The sequence below is a fragment of the Aotus nancymaae genome, unplaced genomic scaffold (assembly GCF_030222135.1).
Source record: "Aotus nancymaae isolate 86718 unplaced genomic scaffold, 86718_ANA_hifiasm-v0.15.2.pri h1tg000018l, whole genome shotgun sequence".
Taxonomy (NCBI): domain Eukaryota; kingdom Metazoa; phylum Chordata; class Mammalia; order Primates; family Aotidae; genus Aotus; species Aotus nancymaae.
The window spans coordinates 23,027,579-23,054,635 of NW_026988430.1; the positions used below are offsets into that span (position 1 = coordinate 23,027,579).

General features: G+C 38.5%; 1 protein-coding gene across 3 annotated transcripts in view; it reads left to right on the plus strand.

Annotated features, from left to right (window-relative positions):
* APPBP2 (amyloid beta precursor protein binding protein 2) overlaps window positions 1-27,057 on the plus strand; it is a 72,120-nt gene that overhangs the window by 21,837 nt on the left and 23,226 nt on the right. For all 3 annotated transcript variants that reach the window (XR_010343347.1, XM_064378437.1, XM_064378436.1), the window contains exons 3-4: window positions 5,967-6,118; window positions 14,973-15,096. Coding sequence is in view for 2 of the 3 variants with exons in the window: in XM_064378437.1 (XP_064234507.1) it covers window positions 5,967-6,118; window positions 14,973-15,096 (276 nt within the window). In the remaining variant the exon portion in view is untranslated. The remainder of the gene's footprint in view (window positions 1-5,966; window positions 6,119-14,972; window positions 15,097-27,057) is intronic.

Consider the following 27,057-nt stretch of genomic DNA (forward strand, 5'->3'; position numbering starts at 1 on the left):
TCCTCCCCTTTTCCTGTGCAGCCGCCATTGTACTTGAGATGAGTTTGACTGCTCTGATATCTCATATAAGTGGAATCCTATAATGTTTATCCTTTTGTGTGTGTTGTATTTCATTTAGCATAATTTTTTTTTTTGAGATGGAGTTTCGCAACCTCTGCCTCCCGGGTTCAAGTGATTTTCCTGCCTCAGCCTCCCCAGTAACTGGGATTACAGACATGTGCCACCATGCCCGGCTAATTTTGTATTTTTCGTAGAGACAGTGTTTCTCCATGTTGGTCAGGCTGATCTCAAACTCCCAACCTCAGGTGATCTGCCTGTCTCGGCCTCCCAAAGTGCTGGAATTGCAGGCATGAGCCACCGCACCCGCCCTCATTTAGCATAATGTTTTTAAGGGTCATCTATGTTGTAGTACAAGTCAGAATTTCATTTCTTTTTGTGGCTAGACTATATTCCATTGTGTGCATATACCACATTTTGTTTATTCATTTGTCATGTCAGTGGATATTTGGGTTCTTTCTACCTTTTGGCTAGTGTGAATAATACTGCTGTGAACATGAGTGTAGAAATGACTTTTGAAGTCCCTGTCTTCGGTTATTTTGGTTCTATACCCAGAAGTTGAATTGCTGGACTATATGTAATTCTATTTTTATTTGTTTATTTTTTAAGAGACTTAGTTTCACTATATTGTACAGGCTGGCCTCGAACTCCTGGGCTCAAGGGATTCTCCGTTCTCAGCCTCCCTGCTAGCCGGGACTACAGGTGCTATGCCATTGCACCCAACTCCTGTTTCCAATTTTTTTGAGGAACTGTCATACTGTTTTCCATATTTTTTTTTTTTGAGACATAGTCTTGCTCTTTTGCCTAGGTTGGAATTCAATGGCATGTTCATAGCCCACTGCAAACTCAAACTCTTCCTTGGCTTAAAGCCATCCTCCCGCCTCAGCCTCCTGAGTAGCTGGGACTATAGGTACATGCTACCACACCCAACTAATTTTTTTTATTTTTAGTGAAGATAAGGTTCTCTAGGTTGCCCAGGCTGGTCTCGAACTCCTGGGGCTCAAGCGATCCTCTTGCCTCCGTCTTCCAAAGTGCTGGGATGTAAATATAAATTCTTTTTTTTTTTTTTTTTGATACAGAGTCTCACTCTGTCGCCAGGCTAGAGTGCAGTGATACTATCTTGGCTCACTGCAACCTCCACCTCCCGGGTTCAAGCAATTCTCCTGCCTAAGCCTCCCAAGTAGCTGGAATTACAGGCACGTGCCACCACACCTGGCTAATTTTTGTATTTTTAGTAGAGACAGGGTTTCACCATGTTGGCCAGGACAGTCTTGATCTCTTGACCTCATGATCTGCCTACCTTGGCCTCCCAGAGTGCTGGGATTACAGGCATGAGCCACCATGCCCAGCCAAATTCATTTTTAAGTTATTATTTTTTTTAATTCCACTGCAGCTTTTTTTTTTTTAAATTTATTTATTTAACTTCAGGTGCATACTATATCTGGCATTTCTCCCCATGTTATTCCTCCCCACCCTCCCCACCCTCCCCTCCCCCCTGAATTTACATTTATTTTTGGCTAATGTCTTATGTGGTTTAGAAATTATTTCATAAATCTGATTATATCAGAAAATTTAGAATGGATAAAATAATTTTGCCTTGTAAATGTAGAACCAATGTAAATCTATAAAATTGTTTCATTGAGAAATTGTTTCAACTGGTTTTTCCATATGTCTGGTATTATTTCACTATGAATTATGTTTATTTGCACTTGTTACCAGAACTCCTGTCTTAACTTTTTTCCAGTCACTACTTCCCCTCCCCTAGGGTAACACTAGATTAATTTTATGTATTTTAGAACATATTAAATAAAATTATACAGTTTGTGCCCTTTCGTGTCTGGCTTTTTTTTCCCCCCAGTATTGTTTTATAAGAATCACTTATGTGCAGTTACAGTGTGTTCATTCTCACTGCTGTATATATATGGTGTTTTATTATATGAATATATTTTTATTTATTCATTCTATTGTTGATGGACATTTGGGCTCTTTCCAGATTTTAGCTATTATATCTAATGCTGCCCTGAACATTCTTTTAAATGTTTTTTGGTGAACATATGTATGCATATCTATAGATACATACCTAGAAGTAGAATTTGAAACAATTTAAGACAACTCAAGGAGTCTTTGCCAGCATCATAGAGAATATAGTAAAAATACTGTGGCAGTAATTATACAGCCCCAAACAGAAGCTTGGTGACGAAGAGAAGATAATTTGTTCTGCCTGCTTCTATCCCCTTTGGAAAGTTAACATTTTGGCAGTTTAGCTTTTTGAGTTCAAAAAAAAGGAGATTGAATTCATCTTCCTGTTGTAAATATCATCATGTAGAAGTAGCTACAGATCTGGCTTTTCATTGCACTTGTTGTTGTCTTTTTTTTTTTTCTTTTGGAGACAGGGTCTCACTTTCATTACCCATCCTGGAGTACGGTGGCAAGCTCATGGCTCACTGTAGCCTTGACTTCCAGGGCCCAGGTGATTCTCCTACCTTAACCTCCTGAGTGGCTGGGAATACAGGCATGCACCACCACACCTGGCTAATTTTTTGTAGTTTTAGTAGAGACAGGGTTTTGCCATGTTGCCCACGCTGGTGTCAAATTCCTGAGCTCAAGCCATCCACCTGCTTTGGCCTCCCAGATTGCTGGGATTACAGGTGTGAGGCACCATGTCTGACCTACTTGCTGTTCTCTTTAGTGTTCTTCGCTAAGTTTAACTGCCATTTCCTTTCCTAACCCGAATTTCTAGGAAAATATGAGTATAGCTTCACAAAATACTGCTGATCTCTAATAAGAATCTTACAAAGTTGTTGGCATTTATTCAACAGATTAAATAAATACTTGTTGAGTGTTAATATGCTTCAGGTACTGTTTTGTTTTATTTTTATATTTTTGTGTTTTTAGGGGTACTTAGGTGCATACATTTATGGGTTACATAAGATACTTTGATACAAGCGTGCAATGTGTAATAATCACATCAAGGTAAATGAGGTATTTGTCACCTCAAGCATTTATCCTTTGTGTTACAGACAATTCAGTTATATTCTTTTAGTTATTAAGATGTAGAATTAAATTATTTTTTACTATAATCCTGTTGTGTTAGCAAATACTAGATTTTATTCATTCTGTCTATTTTTTTGTACCCATTAACCATCTTCATTTGCCCTCTTCTTCCCAGTTACCCTTCCCAGCCTCCAGTAACCATCCTTCTCCTATCTTCATGAATGCAATTATTTTAATTTTTAGCTCCCACAAATAAGTGACTACATGCAAAGTTGTTCTTTCCTTGGCTGGCTTTATTTTACCTACCATATAGTTCCATCCATGTTATTGAAAATGATGGGATCTCATTCTTTGTTTTTTTTTGTTTGTTTGTTTGTTTGTTTTGAGACAGAGTTTCACTCTTGTTGCCCAGGCTGGAGTGCAGTGGTGTGATCTCAGCTCACCGCAACTGCCACCTCCTAGGTTCAAGCGATTCTCCTGCCTCAGCCTCCCGAGTAGCTGGGATTACAGGCATGTACCACCACGCCTGGCTAATTTTGTATTTTTAGTAGAAACAGGATTTCTCCATGTTGGTCAGGCTGGTCTCGAACTCCTGGACCTCAGGTGATCTGCCCACCTCGGCCTCCCAAAGGGCTGGGATTACAGATGTAAGCCACTACGCTCGGCAAGGATCTCATTCTTTTTTATGTCCGAATAGTAGACCATTGCGTATATTTAGTGCATTTTCCAGATACTGTTTTAGATCCTGGGACCATAGCAGTGAATATGATCCACAAGGTCCCTTCCTCATGGAGTGTGTATTTTAGAGAGGGATGATAAGATAATAAACAAGTAAGTTGGCTGGGCACAGTGTCTCACACCTGTAATCCCAGCACTTTGGGAGGCCAAGGCGAGTGGATCACTGGAGGTCAGGAGTTCAGCCTGGCCAACACGGTGCAACCTTGTCTGTACTAAAAATACAAAAATTAGCCAGGCTTGGTGGTGGGCACCTGTAATCCCAGCTACTCGGCAGGCTGAGGGAGGAGAATCTCTTGAACCTGGGAGGGAGAGGTTGTGCTAAGCTGAGATTGTGCCACTGCACTCCAGCCTGGGCGACAGTGAGACTCCATCTTAAAAATAAATAAATAAATGAGTAAGTAAACAAGTAAGCAGATAGCATGATTTCAGGGTTTAAGGATAACTTTGAAATGTGGCCTATGTACTAAAACTATAGAGAGACTTTCTTGATTAGTTGATATAAAGTTAGTCTGTAAGAAAAACTAATAAATGAGAACTTATTTTGGTGAAAGAAGACTAGAAAAACTTTTAAAAATATTCCTGACTCTTAAGGAAAGGTTAGCTTTCAGGGATTTGAATCTCTCTAGGTAGTTTTAAACATGGCTGTTGTAAAGATTTAGTGGAATACCTGTTTTTCATCTCTTAGGTTATCTTTCACCAAGTCCAAATCCTTTGGTAAGTGTTTTATGTATTTGTGAAACTAAAAGCATGTAAATTGACCTTTTTTTCCTTTATCCAAATCAGTGACTTTGTTGTTTACAATTTTGTTTGAAAGTTTTTTTTCTATTGAAACAAAATTCACACACTGTAAAATTCACCAGTTTAAATGCTACCATTCAACTATTCACAAGATTTTGCAACCATCACCACTATCTAATTCTAGAAAATTTGATCACCACAAAAAGAAATCATTAACAGTCACTCCATTTCCTCTTACTCTGGCTTACCATTTCCTTAGTTAACAGTCACTCTATTTTCTCAGTTACTAGGTGACCATTAATCTACTTTCTGTTTCTATGGATTTGTCTATTCTAGATATTATATATAAATGGAGTCTTACATTATATGATCTTTTGTGACTGACACTTTCACTTAGCATAACATTTTCAGGGTTCATTCATGTTGTTGCTTGCATCAGTACTACTTTTTTTTTTTATGGCTGAATACTTTCCCATTGTAAGGATAATACTGCATTTTGCTTATCCAGTCATCTGTTGATGAACATTTGAGTTGTTTCCACCTTTTGACTATTATGAATAATGCTTCTGTGAATGTGGTTGAACAATATTTTGTGTGTATATAGTCTCAATTCTCTTGAGTATATACCTAGGTTGTATAATATGGTAACCCTATGTTTAACTTTTTGAGGAACCACTAAATTGTTTTTTGCAGCAGCCGTACCATTTTATATTCCCACCACCAGTGTATGAGAGTTCCTGTTTTATTTTTTTTAACCACGTGACCACTTCAAAAAAATTATAGCAAGGTGTAGTGATGGGTGTCCATAATCCCAGCTACTCTGGAGGCTGAAGCTGGAAGATCTTAATTGAGACCAGGAGTTCAAGGCTATAGTGAGCTGTGGTCATGCCACTTCTCTGCAGTCTGGGTGACAGAGCAGGACCTTGTCTCTAGAACATAAATAAATAAATAAATAAATATATTTTAAAATTCTATTGGGTTTAAAGTGTTATCTCATCATGATTTTGATTTGCATTTCCCTAATCATTAATGATGTTGAACTTCTTATTTTGTGTTTATTGGTGTTTGTATATCTTTTGTGGAGAAATAGCTGTTCATATCTTCATTACCTTTTAAGAATTGGGTTATGTACCTTTTTATTGTGGATTATAATTTGGTTTTTAGAGCCAATTTTAAAAGTTAGCTTCATCATTCCTTGTCATCGAGTTACACATTGTGTACTTTTCCTGAATATTGTAGGATCACTCAGTTACCCACTGAGTAAAGATATTAGGCTAAATTTTGAATTTTGGCCTCATAATTGATAAGGCAAAATGCTTTTTATCTTATTCCATCCTGGAAAATAATGGTGCTATTATTTAAAAGAGAAGAGAAGCAGCACTTTCTAAAAGGAGAAAAATAAATTACCTCTATAAAATAAACTTTTTCTTTTCTTACAGACATTTGCTTCATCATTGTTTTCAGGCTTTGATGGATCATGGTGTTAAAGTTGCTTCAGTCTTGGCCTACTCATTCAGTAGGCGGTGCTCTTATATAGCAGAATCAGATGCTGCAGTAAAGGAAAAAGCCATTCAGGTTGGCTTTGTTTTAGGTAAGTAATGGTAAAACAGAAGTGTTTTGTCCTGTGATGGACTCAGAATTAAACCTGCTAACAAAGAATTCTTCCAGGATTTTTCCAAAGTCTACATAAGAAGATTGTGAGAAGAACATCAGAACCATTTAACTCTGTGCCAAAGCACTATACTATATATTTGGATAGTATCTTTCTAAATCCTCATGACATTCTAACTAAGTGTTGGTATTAATAGCATTTTACAAATGAGGAAACAGACTCAGAAAAGTTGAGTAACCGGCTCAAGTCACATAGCTAGTAAAGCTAAGTTTAGAATCCTTTGTCTGTGTGATTCTAAAGTACTTATTTTTCTACCATGTCATGCTGCCACCAGCCTCTTTCACCTACATACTGTAGGCTGTGGCAGGGAACTTCATCCTTTTGGAGCCTCAGTTTTCCCATCTGTAAAATGAGGATTATTCTTTATTTCCTCATGGGGATGTTATGAGGATAGTGAAAACAAATGTAAAAGCAACATTGTGAGACCTTAAAAATACATGATAGGGCCGGGTGTGGTGGCTCATGCCTATACTTCCTAGTACTTTGGGGGACTGAGGTTGGTGCATCACTTGAGGTCAGGAGTTTGAGACCAGCCTGGCCAACATGGTGAAATCCCATCTCTACTAAAAATACAAAACTTAGTTGAGTATGGTGACACATGTCAGTAATCCCAGCTACTCAGGAGGCTGAGACATGAGAATCACTTGAACCTGGGAGGCAGAGGTTGCAGTGAGCCTAGATTGTGCCACTGCACTCCAGCCTGGGTGACAGGGAGACTCTGTCTCAGAAAAGAAAAATAAAAGGCTGGGTATGGTGGCTCTCACCTGTAATCCTAGCACTTTTGAAGACTGAGGTGGGAGGATCACTTGAGCCCAGGAGTTCAAGACCAGCCTGGGCAACATAGCGAGACCTCATCTCTAAAATAAATTTTAAAAATAAATAAAAAAATGATAAATATAAAAGTAGAACAAAGTTTTGTGTGCTATACATGTAGAAAAATCTGTTTAATGTTTGTAAAAAATTTTATATGGTTTTCACATATCTGTATAGATAAGCGTGTTTCAGGCAATTGCATATTAAAGTTTTTGCTACCTTTTTTGTTATTTTGTTTTATTATTTTATTTTGAGACAGGGTCTCACTCTGTCATCCAGGCTAGAGTGCAGTGGCACAATTGCATTAGTTCGTTTTCATGCTCCTAATAAAGACATTCCCAAGACTGGGTGATTAATAAAGCAAAAGGAGGTTTAATGGACTCATAGTTCCACATGACTGGGGAGGCCTCACAATGATGGCAGAAGGTAAAAGGCACGTCTTACATGGTGGCAGATGAGAGAATGAGAGCCAAGTGAAAGGGGAAACCCCTTATAAAACCATCAGCTTTCATGAGACTTATTTGCTAGCATGAAATATGTATGAATGGCATGAAACAGTATGGGAGAACCGCCTCCACGTTTCAGTTATCTTTCACTGGTCCCTCCCACAACGTGGGAATTATGGGAACTACAATATGAGATTTGGGTGGGGACACAGGTAAATCATATCATTCTTCCCCTGGCCCCTCTAAAATCTCATGTACTCACATTCTAACACCAATCATGCCTTCCCAACAGTCCCTCAGAGTCGTAACTCATTTCAGCATTAACTCAAAGGTCCACAGTCCAAAGTCTCACCTGAGACAAGATAAGTCGCTTCTGCCTACGAGCCTGTAAAATCAAAAGCAAGTTAGTTTATTTCCTAGATACAGTGGGGGTACAGGCATTGGATAAATACAATGATTCCAAATGGGAGAAATTGGCTAAAATGAAGGGGCTAACGGCCCCATGCAAGTCTGAAATCCAGCAGAGCAGTCACATCTTAAAGCTCCAAAATGATCTCTTTTGACTCCATGTCTCCCATCCAGGTCATGCTGATGGAAGAGGTAGGTTCCCATGGTCTTGGGCAGCTCGACCCCTGTGGCTTTACAGGGTACAGCCTCCCTCTCAGCTGTTTTCACAGGCCAGCATTGAGTAGCTGTGGCTTTTCAGGCACACGGTGCAAGCTTTCAGTGGATCTACCATTGGGATCTGGAGGACAGTGACCCCCTTTTCAGAGCTCCAGTAGGCAGTGCCCCAGTGGGGACTCTGTGTAAGGGCTTCAACCCAACATTTCCCTTCCACACTGTCCTAGCAGAGGTTTTTCATGAGGGCTCCACCCTGTAGCAAATTTCTTCCTGGACATCCAGGCGTTTCCATACATTCTGAAATCTAGGCAGAGGTTCCCAAATGTCAGTTCTTGACTTCTGTGCACCCACAGGCTCAACACCACCTGGGAGCTGCCAAGGCTTGGGACTTGCACCCTCTGAAACTATGGTCTGAGCTGTACTTTGGTCCCTTTTAACTATGACTAGAGCAACTGGAATACAGGGGACCAAGTCCCTAGGCTGCACGCAGCAGGGGGGCCCTGGGCACAGCCCACAAAACCACAAAAACATTTTTTTCCTCCTAGGTCTCTGGGTCTATGATAGGAGGGGCTGCCACAGAGGTCTCTGAAATGCCCTGGAGACATTTTCTCCCTTGTCTTGGAGATTAACATTATGTGAGTTTCTGTAGCCAGCTTGCATTTCTCCTCCAAAATTGGGTTTTTCTTTTCTGTCGCATCCTCAGGCTACAGATTTTCCAAATTTTTATGCTCTTTTTTCCTTTTAAAACTGAATGCTGGCTAGGCGTGGAATCCCAGCACTTTGGGAGGCTGAGGCAGGCTGATCACCAGGTCAAGAGATTGAGACCATCCTGGCCAATATGGTGAAACCCTGTCTCTACTAAAAATACAAAAATTAGCTGGGTATGGTGGCCTGTGCCTGTAGTCCCAGCTACTGAGGAGGCTGAGGCAGGAGAATCACTTGAACCCAGGAGGTGGAGGTGGCAGTGAGCTGATATCGCACTACTGCACTCCAGCCTGGCAACAGAGTGAGACTCCATTAAAAACAAAACAAAACAAAACTGAATGCTGGCCAAGCGCAGTGGTTCATGCCTCTAATCCCAGCAGTTTGAGAGGCTGAGACGGGTGGATTACTTGATATCAGGAGTTCAAGACCAGCCTGGCCAACATGGTCAAACCCTGTCTCTACTAAAAATACAAAAACTAGCCAGACATGGTGGTGGGAGCCTGTAATCCCAGCTACTCAGGAGGCTGGCTGAGGCAGGAGAATCACTTGAACCTGAAAAGTGGAAGTTGCAGTGAGTTGATAACACCCCACTGCACTGCTGAGATGGCCTCGCTGCACTCCAGCCTGGGTGACAAAGTGAGACTTCATCTCAAAAAATAAAAAATAAATAAGGGCCTGGCATGGTGGTTCACACCTGTAATCCCAGAACTTCGGAAGGCTGAGGCAGGCAGATCATGAGGTCAGGAGTTTGAGACCAGCCTGGCCAACATGGTGAAACCCAGTCTCTACTAAAAAATACAAAAATTAGGCATGATGGTGGGCGCCTGTAGTCCCAGCTACTTGGGAGGCTGAGGCAGGAGAATCACTTGAACCTGGGAAACGGAGGTTACAGTGAGCCAAGATTGCACCATTGCACTCCAGCATGGGCAAAAGCGCGAAACTGTTTCAATAAATAAATAAGCTTTTAACAGCACCCAGGTCACCTCTTAAATGCTTTGCTGATTAGAAATTTCTTCTGCCAGATACCCCAAATCATCTCTCAAGTTCAGAGTTCCACAAATCTCTGAGGCAGGAACAAAATGTCACCAGTCTCTTGGCTAAAACATAGCAAGAGTCACCTTTACTTCAGTTTCCAACAAGTTACTCATCTCCATCTGAGACCACCTCAGCTGGATTTCACTGTCCATATCATTATCAGCATTTTGGTCAAATACAATGAAGAAGTCTCTAGGAAGTTCCAAACTTTCCCACATTTTTCTGTCTTCTTCTGGGCCCTCCAAACTTCCAAACTTTACCTGTTACCCAGTTCCAAAGTCGCTTCCACATTTTCAGGTATCTTTATAGCAGCTCCCCACTCTACTGGCACCAATTTACTGTATTAGTTCATTTTCATGCTGCTGATAAAGACATACCTGAGACTGGATAATTTATAAAGAAAAAGGAGGCTTAATGGACTCACAGTTTCATGTGGCTGAGGAGGCCTCATAATCTTGGTGGAAGGTGAAAGGCACATCTTATGTGGCAGCAGGCAAGAGAGAATGAGCCAACTGAGAGGGGAAACCCCTTATAAAACCATCAGATCTTGTGAGACTTATCATGAGAACAGTATTGACGAGACCATCCCTATGATTTAATTCTCTCCCACCAGGTCCCTCCTACAAAACATGGGAATTATGGGAGCTATAATTTACGATGAGATTTGGTGGGGACAGTCCAGCCATATCAACAATCAAAGCTCACTGTTACTTCAAACTGGGGCTCAAGCAGTCTTTGTGCCTCAACTTCCCAAGTAGCTAGGACAACAGGCATGTGCCACCACATCCAGCTATTTTATTTTTGTTGAGACAAGGTCTTGCTATGTGTTCCAGGCTGGTCTGGAACTCCTGGGCTCAAGCATTCCTCCCATACTACTGGAGTTACAGGCATGAGCCACTACACTTTGCTCTTTTTTTCTTTATTAAACAAATTTTTTTGAAGTGATTAGATTCATAGGAAGCTGCAAAAGAGTACCCAGAATTCTTTGAACCATTCCTCCAGCTTCCCCCAGTGGTCACATATTATATAACTGTAGGTCAATATCAAAACCAAGAAATTGACACTGGTATTATACCATTAACTAGACTCCTGGCCCTATTTAGTTTTCACCAGTTTTTACATACACTCATTTGTGTGTGTATGTGTCTGTGCGGCTGATTCATGTAAAGAGTCATATAACCACCATCACTATCAGGATGCAGTACTATTTGATCACCACAAACTACTTTTGTTTTGGGGGGTGTTTTTTGTTTGTTTTTTTGAGATGGAGTCTGACTCTGTCACCCAGGCTGGAGTGCAATGGTGTGATTTTGGCTCACTGCAACCCCCGCCTCCTGGGTTCAAGCAATTCTTTTGCCTCAGCCTCCCAAGTAGCTGGGATTACAGGTATGCACCACCATGCCCAACTAATTTTTGTATTTTTAGTAGAGACGGGGTTTCACCATATTGGCCAGGCTGGTCTTGAACTCCTGACCTCAGGTGGTCTACCCATCTTGGCCACCAAAAGTGTTGGGATTACAACTGTGAGCCACTGCACCCAACCCTATTTTTGATTTTAACTTCTCCCATTACTGTGTGCATATGCTGTGTGTTTTCTGTCTTACAAGTGTACACACATATACATACACATCTTTCCCAGCAAATTTTAATAGTCATTTTCTTATAATATTTTTTTTTTCTTTGAGACAGGCTCATTCTGTCGCCCAGCCTGGAGTGTAGTGGCACGATCTCAGCTAACTGCAATCTCTGCCTCCCGGGTTCAAGTAATTCTCTTGCCTCAGCCTCCTGGGTAGCTGGTACTACAGGCGTGCATCACCATGTCCAGCAAATTTTTGTATTTTTGGTAGAAGCAGGGTCTCACCATGTTGGCCAGGCTGGTCTCAATTTCCTGACCTCAGGTGATCCGTCTGCCTCAGCCTCCCAAAGTACTGGGATTACAGGCGTGAGCCACCACACCCAGCCTCTTTTCTTTAATCTTAGAATCATTCTTTGTAGTAGTCAAAGACAGCTTGCTGAAGGAACTTCAGAACATATTTTTTTGAAAGGGACCCTCAGCATTTATTTTTTAGTCTTAGGAATGTCAGTAGCGACAAATAATTGTCCAAAGAAAGTCTCTAAAAACTTGTGATCTTGACTGATGGATGTTAAGGATGATACCCCTTTAGTTCTAGATAATCATGTAAAAATGTGTGCATGAGAGAAATTTAGTATCAAAGAAGACGAAAGGAAGACTAGTGTTCATTGAGGTCCTCAGTCATCTCCACATTTACTTATGCCAATCTGGCCGGTGTAATGACCCAGACAGACAGATACCTTGGAGGGAGAACCAAGTCCTGGCAAACTTATAGTTAGCAGTCTTAATCCTGAAATTACCCAGAGAGTTAAAAATGTCATACCAGAAGTGTTCTGCATACATCACCACAATAAGTTTAGAATATTATTACCACCCCAAAAAGAAAACAGTACCCCTTAGCACTCACTTCCATTTCCCTCCAACACCAGGCAAATATCATTCATTTTCTATCTCTAGATTTGCCTGTTCTGGACATTTTATATAAATGGACTTTTGAAGTATATGGTCTTTGGCTGGGCGCAGTGGCTCACACCTGTAATCCCAGCACTTTGGAAGACCGAGGCAGGTGTATCACGAGGTCAGGAGTGTGAGACCAGCGTGGTCAACATGGTGAAACCCCATCTCTACCAAAAATACAAAAAAAATAGCTGGACATAGTGGCATGAGCCTGTAATTCCAGCTACTCGGGAGGCTGAGGCAGGAGAATCACTGAACATGGAAGGCAGAGGTTGCAGTAAGCCAAGATTAGGCCTCTACCCTGGGTGGCAGAGCAAGACTCCATCTTGGTGGAAAAAAAAAAAAAAAAGAAAAAGAAATATATGGTCTCTGTGACTGGCTTATTTTATTTAGCATAATATTTTCAAAATCCATCTATGTTCTAGAGATATAATTTAATATAAAGAATATTTGTTTATTTAAGAGACAGGGTCTCGCTATGTTACCCAGGCTGGTCTTGAACTTTTGGCCTCAATTGATCCTTCCACCTCAGCCTCCGAAAGTGCTGGAATTACAGGCATAAGCCACTATATCTGGCCTAATACAAATCATTTTTAACCAGATATTAGAGAACTAAAAAGGCAAAAGGGAACAGTAGAGTATTAGGGACACAACAGTAGAGTATTAGGAACAGTAGAGTATTGTGAAAACTGGCTACCATACCTATGGCTTGGGGAACCAAGGGAAGAGGCTGGAATTAAAAATTAGAAATTGTAGGAGTTTGCCCTATAAAGCTGGGATGCTATTAGGCTGTTACTGGTGCCTCAGAGGTCTGAAAAGAGGGCTGTGGGTCTAGCTAGACCTCTAGGAGGGACAATCTGGGTGACTGTTGCTGGTGTTTGATGGAGTGCTGTGAAACTGGTTTTGCAAGCATTGGAAAACTTCAACTGGTATTGACTTACTTAATGGAATGAACTACTACTACCAGAGTAAAGAAGCAAACCCCGGGGTGTTTTTGTCAGCAGGAACCTCACTAACACAAGGAAGGAAAGTGTCCTTTGCTCTTGCAGTTTTGCAGCCCTTTCTCCAGTGCCTCCTATTGGCTGAGCCTAACAAGAAGCCAGCTAGCAAAGGAGAAATGTGGTTTGCAGAGTCCTTGCTCAGCGTCCTCAAACGTACTCTAGTAGTGTGAATTTGAAGCTGAAAGAAAATATTCTAATAACCAACCCAATACACAATATGCTGGGACGATAAATAGAATATTGCTTAGTATGAATATGAATAATAACCTCATTATTCTGCTCAACTTGGTGAGGAACCTAGAAAGTTCTAAAGCACAGTTCTCTCCAGTTAATCCAGTTAATTTTTAAAATTGCTTAATTACATGTAGATTTAATTAAATAAAAAATGTGAATTGAAGCAAAATACAGTATTTTGTTGACTCAGACATTAATACTATTGAGACACACCATATTTTTTGTGTACCAAGAAAAAAAAATGTGGCCAATTATTGTAATATTACCGTCAGTTTTATCATGTACTCTACTTTCAGAGGGTTTCTTGTTTGTTTGTTTGTTTGTTTGTTTTTGAGACAGAGTCTCGCTCTGTTGCACAGGCAGCCTCTGCCTCCCAGGCTAAAGCCATTCTCCCACCCCAGCCTCCTGAGTAGCTGGGACTACAGGCACTTGCCACCACACCTGGCTGGCTTTTGTATCTTTTGTAGAGACAGGATTTTGCCATATCACCCAGGCTGGTCTCAGATGATTTCAGAGATTGTTTTTAATGTGCAAAAAAACGTGTTTTAGAACATACCATGATGGTATGTTACTTTCTGTTTTCTGTTTATTGTAACTAATCCTGAATAGCACTAAGAAATTATTCCTTAATAACTAATGTAGTATAGGGCCTACAGACTTAGCCTCTGAAGTCAGATTGTATGGATTTGAATCTTTTCACTTGCTGAATTATAAGTGTTGGTTTTTCTGTGACTCAAGTTTTTTCATTTATTAAATTGGGGCAGTTATTTCATTTAAGTTGAAGGTGTGTTATGAAACTTAAATGAGTGAGTTCATGTAGAGTAGTTACCACAATACAAGGTGTTTTACATGGTGTAGTAACAGTGTATTAAATGTTAGTCATTTTTAGGGGTGAAATTCCTCAAAAAGATAATATTCTGAGTAAATAATATCCAGAACAGTAATTTCTTGCTAAAAAAAAATAAGTAAGCATCACAGTCTCTTTTTTTAATCTGTGTATCCTCCATTATGTGCTGCTTACTAAGAAGATTAAGTATATTCAGATTTATCTTCTTTGGGATTTTGTATTGGGAGATGCTAAAGTTATATGTACACTGCAAGATGAAAAAGTAAAATAATTTAGTTAACTCATTAGCTGGAAAATTACAACTCTTAGGCCATGGAGTGAGTATTCTTAGAGAGTTGAGACTTTGACTTCTTATTCAAAGTCTTAGTCTTAATCCTCATTCCCCTAGTTCAAAATCTTTTTATAAAAATCTTACAATTCGTATCTGTGTTAAACACAAGACTTTAATATCATGGGTTTTTTTAAATTTAGGCAATATTCACTGTCAGCATGTCATTTCAGCTTTCAGGCTATTTATCAAATGATGTTTCTTGTTTTTTAGGTGGCTTTCTTTCAGATGCAGGCTGGTACAGTGATGCTGAGAAAGTTTTTCTGTCCTGCCTTCAGTTGTGTACTCTACATGATGAGATGCTTCATTGGTTTCGTGCGGTAGAATGTTGTGTGAGGTAAGTTGGAACATACCCTGTAATTATGTGCTATCGTGGTATTAAGTAGCTTTTATAGTTTTAACTCTTCTAAGTATATGCCAACATTTGAGTAACTCTCTGAGATGATACTTATATGTCATAGTTTTACTAGTCTGGCCTCCTCTCTCTCATCTCTAAAACAGTTAATCTGCTATAGGCAACTTAGATTAGATTTGTGTATTATGAACCAGAATGTGTTTCTTTTTTTTTTGAAATGGCATCTCGCTCTGTCACCCAGGCTGGAGTGCAGTGGCGCGATCTTGGCTCACTGCAACCTCCACCTCCTGGGTTCAAGTTACTCTCTTGTATCTGCCTCCTGAGTAGCTGGGATTACAGGCATGCATCACCATGCCTGGCTAATTTTATGTATTTTTAGTAGAGATGGGGTTTCACCATGTTGGTCAGGCTGGCTCAAACTCCTGATCTCAGGTGATCCACCTGCCTTGGCCTCCCAAAGTGCAGGGATTACAGGCTTGAGCCACGCACCTGGCCCAGAATGTGTTTCTATATATCTTTTTGCTTTGTCATAGCGCTTGTTTATTCATTCAAGAAGTATTTATTGAATAGTTATTAGTACTAGGAACTATGGTAGACACTGAATGCTAGGAAACTCCAGAAATGGACAGAAATGTACTTTTTCTTGGGTGTTACTTTTGTACCCCTGCTTTGTTTATATTTCCATAATTGTGCATAACAAGATTAGTGCTTTGCTTATGAAAAACTTTTCTTTGAAGATACATTTATATTTATTACTTTTTTACAGATATTCTTAAAGTCAAGCAAATCTAAAAGTAACTCTGCTTTATTGTCCTTATTTTTGTCTGCACATGTTACATTTACCTTTAGCTATTTTCATACAGATTTTCTCTTTGTTCCCCAATTTGATTTGGCATTTCTTAAAAAGAATTTTTTATATAAAACTAAAAGAAAATAAAAATGAAGTCAAAAAATTAAACAGCAGAAATTCTTTATCCTAAGTTAATTAAAGTCCAATCAGTTTATTGAATATACAATCTTCTATTTTTATGGAATTAAGGTACATATTTCTAGGTATTTTTAGATGAGTTAATTAAATCTGAATCTCTTCAAAGCTGGAATAGTCTTTTATAAAACTATTGTATTTTTGTTTTGGGGTTTTTAAAATATATTTTTTACTTTATTTTTATTAGAGATGGGGTTTTGCTGTGTTGTCCAGGCTGGTCTCCAACTCCTGGGCTCAAACAGTCCTCCTGCCTGGGCTTCCCAAAGTGCTGGGATTACAGGCGTGAGCCATCACACCCAGCCAGATTACTGTTGATTTAAGCTAAAATTGAGTAAGACTGTCTCTTTTTTTTTTTCCAGTTGAATTTCAGTCTTTTGAGGCTGTCATTGCCCTTTTTTATACAAGGTTTATCTATGTCACATAGACATTCAAATCGTGAAGTTAATTTTGCAATATGCAATCTTAATTATAAATAATATTTTAGAAGGTTATGATAATTTCCCACATCTACTTTAGAAGTGTATGATAAATTATAGGAATATTTGTGTGCAAAAACTATACAAGGACTGGTATTTAGCCCTATAATTTATAGTACACATAAAATAATCTCTCATTTTTCCCCCCCTTCTGCCTATTCTGTATTTGACTAGATTATCCCATATAGGATTTGGGAGATTAGTTATATATTTCTATGTATATAAACTGGTTAATTTAGAACAGAAAAGGCATTTTGTATGATTTTATCATAGATTATTCACCGTAGCAGTCTTGACCAAAAGATAAAGCACGTTCTTTTTTGTATATGCTTTAGTTTTTTTATTCACATATTCAGATTTAGTTCATCCAATTACCTGTGTTTCTTCTGATTTTAAGGCTCCTGTATAAATTTGGCTTTAGCCTTACCAAAAGATTTAGTTTTCTCACAAGACAAATCAGTCTTCTTCTCTCTTTCCTAGTTTGTCATCTTTAGCAAGTAGCTCACATCATTATGGTTATAGCAAGTGTTAATAGGCAGTGAGAAGAGGGGAGGGCAAAAAGTGCATGCCAGCTGAGTCTTCTTTTTTAAATCAGAAAAAAATTGCTTTCCCAGCAGTTTAACCCTATCTCTTTGATTACCTGTCTTTTAAACTGGAAACTGGAACACATTCAACAAAACTTCTAATGTAATATAGTCTGAGAAGCAAAACATTTTTAATTGTGCATGAATGAATTTATGGATCTATATTAAGGAAGAAAACATGAGGAATATTGGGTGATTTCTGATAACTGGCTGGGTGCAGTGGCTGACACCTATAATCCCAGCACTTTGGGAGGCCAAGATTTGAGGATTGCTTGAGCTTAGGAATTGGAGACCACAAAAAATCTTTAAATAAATAAAAAGTAATTAACAATTCAGAACTGGCTGTTCTTTCAGCAAGCACATGTGAAACTAGAGTATTGTCTGGACCAAGGAACAAAGCCATTTATAATGCCAACTCACTGCCTGTATACCAGGATATTTTGTCTTTATGAATTTGAAATTTCAAAATAAAATTTGCCTCTATTTAACTAACCTTGCTGCTCGGCATGGTGGCTTATGCCTATAATCCCAGCACTTTGGGAGACCGAGGCGGGCGGATCACCTGAGGTTGGGAGTTTGAGACCAGCCTGACCAACATGGAGAAACCCCATCTCAACTAAATATACAAAATTAGCCGGGCATGGTGGTGCCTGCCTGTAATCCCAGCTACTCAGGAGGCTGAGGCAGAAGAATTGCGTGAACCCAGGAGTCAGAGGTTGCGCCATTGTACTCCAGCCTGGGCAACAAGAGCGAAACTCCATCTCAACTAACCTTGCCAAATTATTGGTCATTACAGGTGTATTTAATATAATTTATATATAATTAATTTTTTTATCTACTTAGTATTGTTTGAAAAGATTAACATTTTATGACTTAGCTTATTTTTTTAAGGCAGAGAGAAATTTGGGATATTTAATATAATTTATATAATAAGTAATTTTTTCCATCTAAGTATTGTTTGAAAAGATTAAAATTTTATGATTTAGCTTTTTTTAAGGCATAGAGAAACTTGTGGTATTAATTGACCATGTGTTTAATTGAATTGGAAAAGAAATGTTTTGCAGAACAGATACTAATCAAATCCTTTGGCCAATGCCAGGGGCTTTGAGCCTAATGCAAGAATAAAAGTATGTTTTTCAGTTTAATTTCACAAAACCAATTTCTAATCTGGGGCTAGCATCAGAACATTATAGAACAAAGGTCAGAGAACCTTCCTAGCCTTTCTTAATAGAAAGTAGTTAAACCTGATACCATTTTTCAGTCCTTTGTATTCTTTGAGGACCCTGCCTATTTCCATTTATTCATTTTGTATTTAATAGCTTTGTTTTTCTTGCTTATGCATGTCTGTGGCCAAACACATCTGGAAATTACAGAAAGTAATAAGGAGGAAAATTGTTGCCTATAACGCTGCTGCTCAGAAATAGCCACAATTACTGAATTGGTCTGTTATTGGGAGATAACAAACTTAAAATCACACCCCCAACCCCCTTTTCAGTTTTTTTCTATGGAGTTAATCAATCCATGTGAGCATGGTTTGTCTGAGGTCAAGAATTCTCTAGAACCTCCAGATAAGAAAACAGAGATTGCCTTTGGGCTTGTCAGAGTTGGGCAGAACAAACTTTACATTTTATTTTAAATGCTTTTCTATTATTTATTATGTTTTTAAACCATTTACATATATTACGTTAGTAGTTTTTTTTTAAATTATAACTTCTTGAACTACTGGACGGTGGAGTAGGGTTGTGTGTGTGTGTGTGTGTGTGTGTGTGTGTGTGTGTGTAAAGACTTGAATGTGGATTGAAAGAGAACCCTGGGCAGTTGAATTTCCTGAAATCCAAATATAAATAGAAATTAGAAGCTAGAAGTAAGTAGCAGTATCTCAGTTACTAAGAGAAAATACTGTACCTCACCAGTTTTAAGGGCAAAATAAGTAATTTTCAAATATATAAAGACCCAGTATACCTCCATGTACCTTATCTGAGGGAAATAATCAAAGAACTTCTCTAACCAAATGTAAGTTCCGGCCAGGCATGGTACCTCATGCCTGTAATCCCTGAACTTGGAGGGGGTCATGACAGGAGGACTGCTTAAACCCAGCTTGGGCAATATAATGAGACTGTCTTTATTTTATTTTAAAGTAAAATTTAGAAATTTTTTTTTTTAATTCTTATATTAATAATAACAAATTCCAAGGTAGGGGAACATGATATAGAAACAGTGGTAAATAATGAATATTGTAATATATGTCTCACATGTAAATGGAGTAGGAAGAGAATGAAGAACAAATTGAGAATTTGTAATAGGCCTTAAATAAGGATTTTTTCAAACCAGAGATGAAAAAGAAATTTTAGAAATTACAAAAAACAAAAATTTTTAGTTACCATGTCAAATCTATTATGGGTTTAGTGTTCCTAATCCAAAAATTTGAAATTTGAAACATGATTGGTCCCAAACATTTCAAATAAGGATAGTCAACCTGTATTTTAAACAACAAAGTAGTATTTAGGAAAGAAATGTTAACCTGAAGCTTCAGTTAGTGCTAATGCCAGGAAGCTTATAGAGACCACCTAGCAAAATTTTCTTTCTAAAGAACTAATGAGGCCAAGCACGGTGGCTGTCACCTGTAATCCCAGCACTTTGGGAGGCCAAGGTGGGCAGATCGTTTGAGTTCAGGAGTTCAAGACCAGCCTGGCCAACATGGCAAAACCCCATCTCTACTAAAAATACAAAAAATTAGCATTAGCACTAACATCTAAGCTCTTGTCACCTCCCCTTGGAATTCCTTTTTCAAATCTTTCTTAAGAATAGGAAGACTAGCTGGGCACAGTGACTCATGCCTATTAATCCCAGCACTTTGGGAGGCCAAGGTGGATGGATCACCTGAGGTCAGGAGTTCAAGACCAGCCTGGCCAACATGGTAAAACCCCATCTTAACTAAAATACAAACAAATTAGCTGGGCATGGTGGTGGGTGCCTGTAATCCCAGCTACTTCAGGAGGCTGAGGCAGGAGAATTGCTTGAACCTGGCAGGCAGAGGTTGCAGTGAGCCAAGATCACACCATTGCACTCCAGCCTGGGTTACAAGAATGAAATGGTCTCAAAAAAAGAAAAAAAAAAGTAATGAAATTTAACAGATTTAGAATTATTCTGGAGGTCATGACCTTATAGTTTTAAGAGTTGGATAATTTTATTAACTGGCTTTTTAAAGATTACTTTGAAAAGTGATGGAGTGAGTAGTTCAATTGTGGAGATTGTGGATGACTACTTGCCATAGGAGAAATTGAAAAGCCCTGTAGTCCTAATGCTTTGCAAATGGTTACTGGTAGCTTTGGATTAAATTTCTGGTGACATCAAAGGTTCAGAAGTACTGGTTTTCAAACAAGTGAAAACCAGTACTTTTACTCTAAAAAACTGTCATTCCAAAGAAGGATTTATTTATTTAAAAGATAAAATAAAAACTGTCAGATGACTGAAGAAATAACTATGGTGATGGTGAAGCTAAATGTTTAAGGTATATGTAAATAATTTGGATAAAGCAAATTGTGAAGAGGAAAAGTGATTTTTGAAAATTTAATTTAGATTTTAAATATGTATGTATAAGGAAAGATTTAAATGTTATAAATTTTTGTTCTTTCTGTTTTTAATAGAAACAAGACCTCAGGATGTTGCCTAGGCTGGTCTCAAACTCCTGGGCTCAAGTGATCCTCCTGCCTTGGTCTCCCAAAGTACTGGGATTATAGGCATAATCACCACACCTGGCCTTAAATATAAATTATAGGTGTTTTAATGTTATCACATATATCCCTAAAACTTGATATATGTGAGTTGGTAAAAATATTGTTAGATGGAAAATGGAGGTTCACCTTACATTCAGGTTATTTTTTAATAGACATATAGCCTATTTTAAAAATGTACATTTGGAGCTGGGCACGGTAGCTCACACCTGTAATCCCAGCACTTTCGGAGGCCAAGGTGGGTGGATCACAAGGTCAGGAGTTTGAGACCAGCCTGACCAACATGGAGAAACCCCATCTCTAAAAAAAAATAAAGTAAAATAAACATTTGGTTGCATGGAAAAGTAAAACTGTTATAAAGTTCTCATCTTTGTGGGTAGAGTAGGAAAGGGCATCATTATTTAATGTTCAAACATTATCATTGCTAGAGCTGGGTATTTAAATGCCTTGTGTAATGGAAAAATGTGATAAAACTTCCATACTAGGTGGTACGCATATGGGTGAGAATAATTGGAAACTTGACCAAACTAGATCATAAGCAAAGACAATAGAGGAAATAACTGATTATGACAGATGCTAAGTAAGATGAAAAGGTTAGACCAAATATAATTATCATCATAATACGTGTAAATGGGCTAAATTCTCCTACCTGAAGATGGCAGTTGCCAAGAGGGTTAAAAAATAAAAGCTAGTGCTATATTGTAAAAGAAAAACAATAATACTAACAATAAACACTAACACCCCAAAACAATAATACTGACAATAAGGAAGAATTCAGGATTAAAATTGTAAGTTGATAGGAAAGGGATATTGATAATAGAATGTATAATTCACAAAAAAGATCATAAACATATGTGTAGCAAATAAGATTGGAGCCACCAACGTTGATAAGCAGTGCACCTTAAAAATACAAAAACTTTGATAAAAAGATAATCAGTACAATGTTAAGTGCCTCCAGAGTAGGCTAATTCTGAATATATAGAGGTTATTAATGAACTAGGTTCGTACCATCTGTCTGCTAATTCTGTGTGTACCCATCTTTTCTTTGGCTAGCTCTCCACTGCTTGTAAGATTACTGCCATGGTTTGAGGTATCAGGTACAGATTCTACATTCTCTAGCAGAAGAAACACTCATAGTGATGTCCTCCCTGACTTGAAATTAAAACCATACCAGACTAATAAAGAAAAAAAGAAGACTCAAATAACTAAAATCAGAAATGAGATTTGGAACATTACTACCAATCCTCCACAAATAAAGAGGATTTAAGGAGACTCCTATGAACAGTTTAACACCAACAAATTAGGTAATATAGATAAAATTGACAAATCTCCTAGAAATGTACAAATTACCTAAATGCCCCAAGAAGAAATAGAAACTCTTACAAGACCTATAACAAGTAAAGAAATTAAATCCATAATCAAGAACCTTCCAACAAAGTCCAGGACCAGAAGACTTTACTAGTGAATTCTATCAAACATTTGAAGAATTAGCACTAGTTCTTAAACTCTTCCAGGAAATTGCAGAGGAAGAAACACTTCTTAACTCATTTTATTTTATTTTTATTTTTATTTTCATTTTCATTTTCATTTTATTTTATTTATTTATTTTTATTTTATTTATTTTTTTCCTTGAGACGGAGTTTCGCTCTTGTTACCCAGGCTAGAGTGCAATGACGTGATCTCGGCTCACCGCAACCTCCGCCTCCCAGGTTCAAGCAATTCTCCTGCCTCAGCCTCCCGAGTAGCTGGGACTACAGGCGCGCGCCACCATGCCCAGCTAATTTTTGTATTTTTTTTAGTAGAGACGGAGTTTCACCATGTTGACCAGGATGGTCTCGATCTCTTGACCTCGTGATCCACCCGCCTCGGCCTCCCAAAGTGCTGGAATTACAGGCGTGAGCCACCGCGCCCAGCCTTTGTTTATTTTATTTTTGAGACAAGAGTCTCACCCTTTCGCCCAGGTTGGAGTGCAATGGCACGATTTCACCTCACTGCAACCTCCACCTCTCAGGTTTAAGTGATTATCCTGCCTCAGCCTGCTGAGTAGCTGGGATTACAGGCGCCCGCACCAGGCCTGGCTAATTTTTGTATTTTTAGTAGAGACGGTGTTTCCCCATGTTGGCCACACTGGTCTCAAACTCCTGACCTCAGGTGATCTGCCCACCTTGGCCTCCCAAAGTGCTAGGATTACAGGTGTGAGCCACTGCACCGAGCCCCAACTCATTTTAAAAGACCAACATTACCCTAATACCAAAGACCAAAAAATGACATCAAAGAAAAGACAATATCAGACCAGTGTCTTTTACAAATATGGGTGTAAAAATCCTCAACAAAATACTAGCAAATCAAATCTAATAGAATATTAAAAGGATTTTACACTATGACCAAGTGAAATTTATCCCAGGAATGCAAGGGTGGTTCAGTATAAGAACATCAATGTGATATACCATGTTAATAGGATAAAGTGAAAAAAGAAAAAGAAAAACCCAGTCATCTTAGTTGACACAGAAAAGACATTTGGCAAAATCTAACACATTTTCATGATAAAAAAAGAAAAATAAAAGAATTCCTAGAAAGCTAGGAATAGAATGGAACTTCCTCAATATGATAAAAAGTATTTATGAAAAACCTACGTTTAACATCATACTCTATAGTGAAAGACTAGAAGCTTCCCCCATAGGATCAGGAACAAGACATAGATGCCTGCTTTCACTAGTGGTATTCAACATTGTACTAGAAGCTTTAGCAGAAGAAATTAGACAAGAAAAACAAAAAGCATCAGTATTGGAAAGGAAGAAGTAAAACTATTGATTTGTTGGACTTAATCAAAATCAAAAACTGCTGTACATCACAAAACGTCAAGAAAGTAAAAAGACAACCTATGGAGTGGGAGAAAATATTTGCAAATCATATGTCAGATAAGGTTCTAGTATTCAGAATATATCAAGAACTACAAACAATTTAAAAAATGAAGCTATGTGTGGTGGTTCACACCTGTAATTCCAGCACTTTGGGAGTTTGAGGCAGACAAATCAGATGAGGTCGGGAGTTCGAGACCAGTCTGGCCAACATGGTAAAACTCTGTCTCTACTAAAAAAAATACACACACACACACCCCCCCAAGTATGGTGGTGCACACCTGTAATCCCAGCTACTCGGGAGGCTGAGGAGGGGAATCACTTGAACCCAGGAGGCAGGAGTTGCAGTGAACTGAAATTGTGCCACTGCACTCCAGCCTGGGCGACAGAGCAAGACTTCATCTCAAAAAAAATAAAATCCAGCCTGGCCAAGATGGTGAAACCCCGTCTCTACTAAAAATACGAAAATTAGCTAGGCATGGTGGCGGGTGCCTGTAATCCCAGCTACTCCAGAGGTTGAGGCAGGAGAATCACTTGAACCTAGGAGGCAGAGGTTGCAGTGAGCCAATCGTGCCACTGCATTCCAGCCTGGGCAACAAAAGCAAAACTATAAGTCAAAAAATAATTAATAAAATAAAGAGCAGGCTGGACATGGTGAGTCACACCTGTAATCCCAGCACTTTGGGAAGCTGAGGCAGAAGGATTTCTTGAGCCCAGGAGTTTGAGACCAGCCTGAGCTACATGGCAAGACCTTTTCTCTATTAAAAATTTTTTAAAAGATCAGCCAGGTGTGGTAATGCAGGCCTGTAATCTCAGCTACTTAGGAGGCCAAGGTGGGAGGATCCCTTAAGCCTAGGAGATCATGGCTGTAGTGAGTTTGATCCACACCACTGCACTCCAGCCTGAGTGACAGAGTGAGTCTCTGTCTCAAAAAATAATAAAATAAAATAAAAAATGGGCAAAGGACTTGAATAGACATTTTCCCAAGGAATATATAAATGGCCAGTAAGCACATGAAAAGATGCTCATTGTCATTTGGCATTAGGGAAATAGAAATCAAACATAATGAGGTACCACTTTATTCCTACCAAGATGGGTGCAATTAAAAAAGTAAAAACAACAGAAAGTAAGTGTTGGCAAGGATGAGAAGAAATCGAGTGATTCTGCTGAGAGAGCATTTGAAAAAAAAAGAAATTGGAAACTTTGTGCACTGTTGCTGGGAGTGTAAAATGGTGCAGCTGCTGTGGAGTACAGTTTGGCAGTTTGTCAAAAAGCTAAACCTAGAATTACCGTATGACCCAGCAATTTAATTTCACTCCAAGGTATATGCCTAAAAGCATTGAAAGCATGGATTCAAAAGTTATTTGTGTGCTAGTGTTTATGGCAGAATTTTTCACAAGTCAAAAGATGGAAACAATCCAAGTATCCATCAACAGATAATAGATACACAAAATTTGGCATTTACATACATATACATACAGTGATTCCCTCAGTTTTGATATATGCTACAACATGGATGAACCTTGAAAATTTTATCCTAAGTGAAATAAGTTAGACATAAAAGGACAAATACTGTATGGTTCCACTTACATGAAATATCTAAAATAGGCACATTTATAGAGACAGAAAGAAGATTAAAGGTTACCAGGGACTTAGGGGTAAGGCAAAAGGGGAAGCTATTGCTTAATGCTTATAGAATTTCCCTTTGGGGTGATGAAGTAGTTTTGGAAGTGGATAGTATTGATGGGTGCTTGACATAGTTAATATAATTAATGCCACTGAATTGTATACTTAAAAATGGCTCATATGGCAAAGTTTTATATATATTTCACCATAATAAAAAATATTTTAAAACCCATACTAGTCTTTATTTTCATTATGCAGCTCACTCCTTTCAAGCTCTCATTTATTTCCAAAAATTTAAACTGGTTCTAGAAAAAGACACTTCAAAAAAGGAGAGAAATTCTTTTCCTTTAGGTTCATTTTCAGTGTATTTTACTTTTAGCATGTCTGGCTGATGAGGCTTTTAACTTGTCATATTTAGTCTTAATGGTAAATATAGTAGTAAACTAATGACTTCTACATTTGTATATTTTTCATTTCAAACAATGAATAGTTCAATCAAATAGTAATTGCCCTTGACAATAGGTGTTGATCAGGTAGACATGATTTTATGTTACTAAGAAAGTAAAATACTGTGCTTACATGGTAGTGCCATATTTTGAGAGGCTGCCTTTTTCTTAGGCAGAATGTTGGGATAAAATTAGACCAAAATAAGTTGGACCAAAAATTCCTTGGATTCAGTATACTGCTTAGTGTCAGCCCAGATGAACATCCAGACCTAAAGAGTCTTCATATGTTTAATTTGCCCTTTTGTTTAAATAGACATCCAGCAGGGACTGGAGAAAATATCAAGCTGTGCCTTTCTGGCATAGTGTTTATTTTGTTACCTCATCATGTGCCAATTACTAAATAATATCCACAGATTGTTATTTCAGGAGAATACTTACTACAGTGAAGGTCTTACAGGAAGGAAATTCTTAGTATTGTGGAAATGAGAAGTTAAGCACTGTTCTTTTCATTCTCTAAATTTTCAACCTACGGTTTTCTCATTTTTTTCTCTTTCAACCATTTGGCCATCAAATCTGTGTTTCAAATACTAATCCTTTTTTTCTCAAGGACTTTTTTTCTGGACTATTACAGTATCTTCTGCCTTAGTTGCTTTGCTTCCATTCTTGGCTTTGCTATAATCCGTTCTCCACATTGTGGCCAGAGCATTCTTGATAGCTTGCATTGTCTCATATGGCAGCCATTAACCATATGTGATTAAGTTTAAATTAATTAAACTTAAATTAATTAAAAGTAAAATGTGCCTGGGTCACACTAGGCACATTTCTAATACTCAGCCACTGTGGCTAGTGGTTACCAAATTGAGCAAGACAGCATAGAACATTTCTGACATCTCAGGAAATTTGATAGTGTTCTAGAGCATAAGTCAAATCACCTCCCTTACTGTTGCAACTGAAACTCCTTTCTTCATCCGGCGAGGTGCCATAAAATCTTGCTTATCTCCCCCTTCTCATTTCTCTTTACATAACCCTTTATTCACTATAGTGTAGATGAATTGGCCTTTTTCTGTTCCTTTGACTATGCCAGGATTTCCCCCCGATCCTTACTCAGGGGCGATTTCTTCTGTTTTGGAACATGCTTCCCCACCAGATTTTTACGTGACTGGCTCCAGTGTCATCATTTAGGTATCAACTTAAATGTTATCACCTCAGGAGAATTCTTCCCTATCTACCCTAA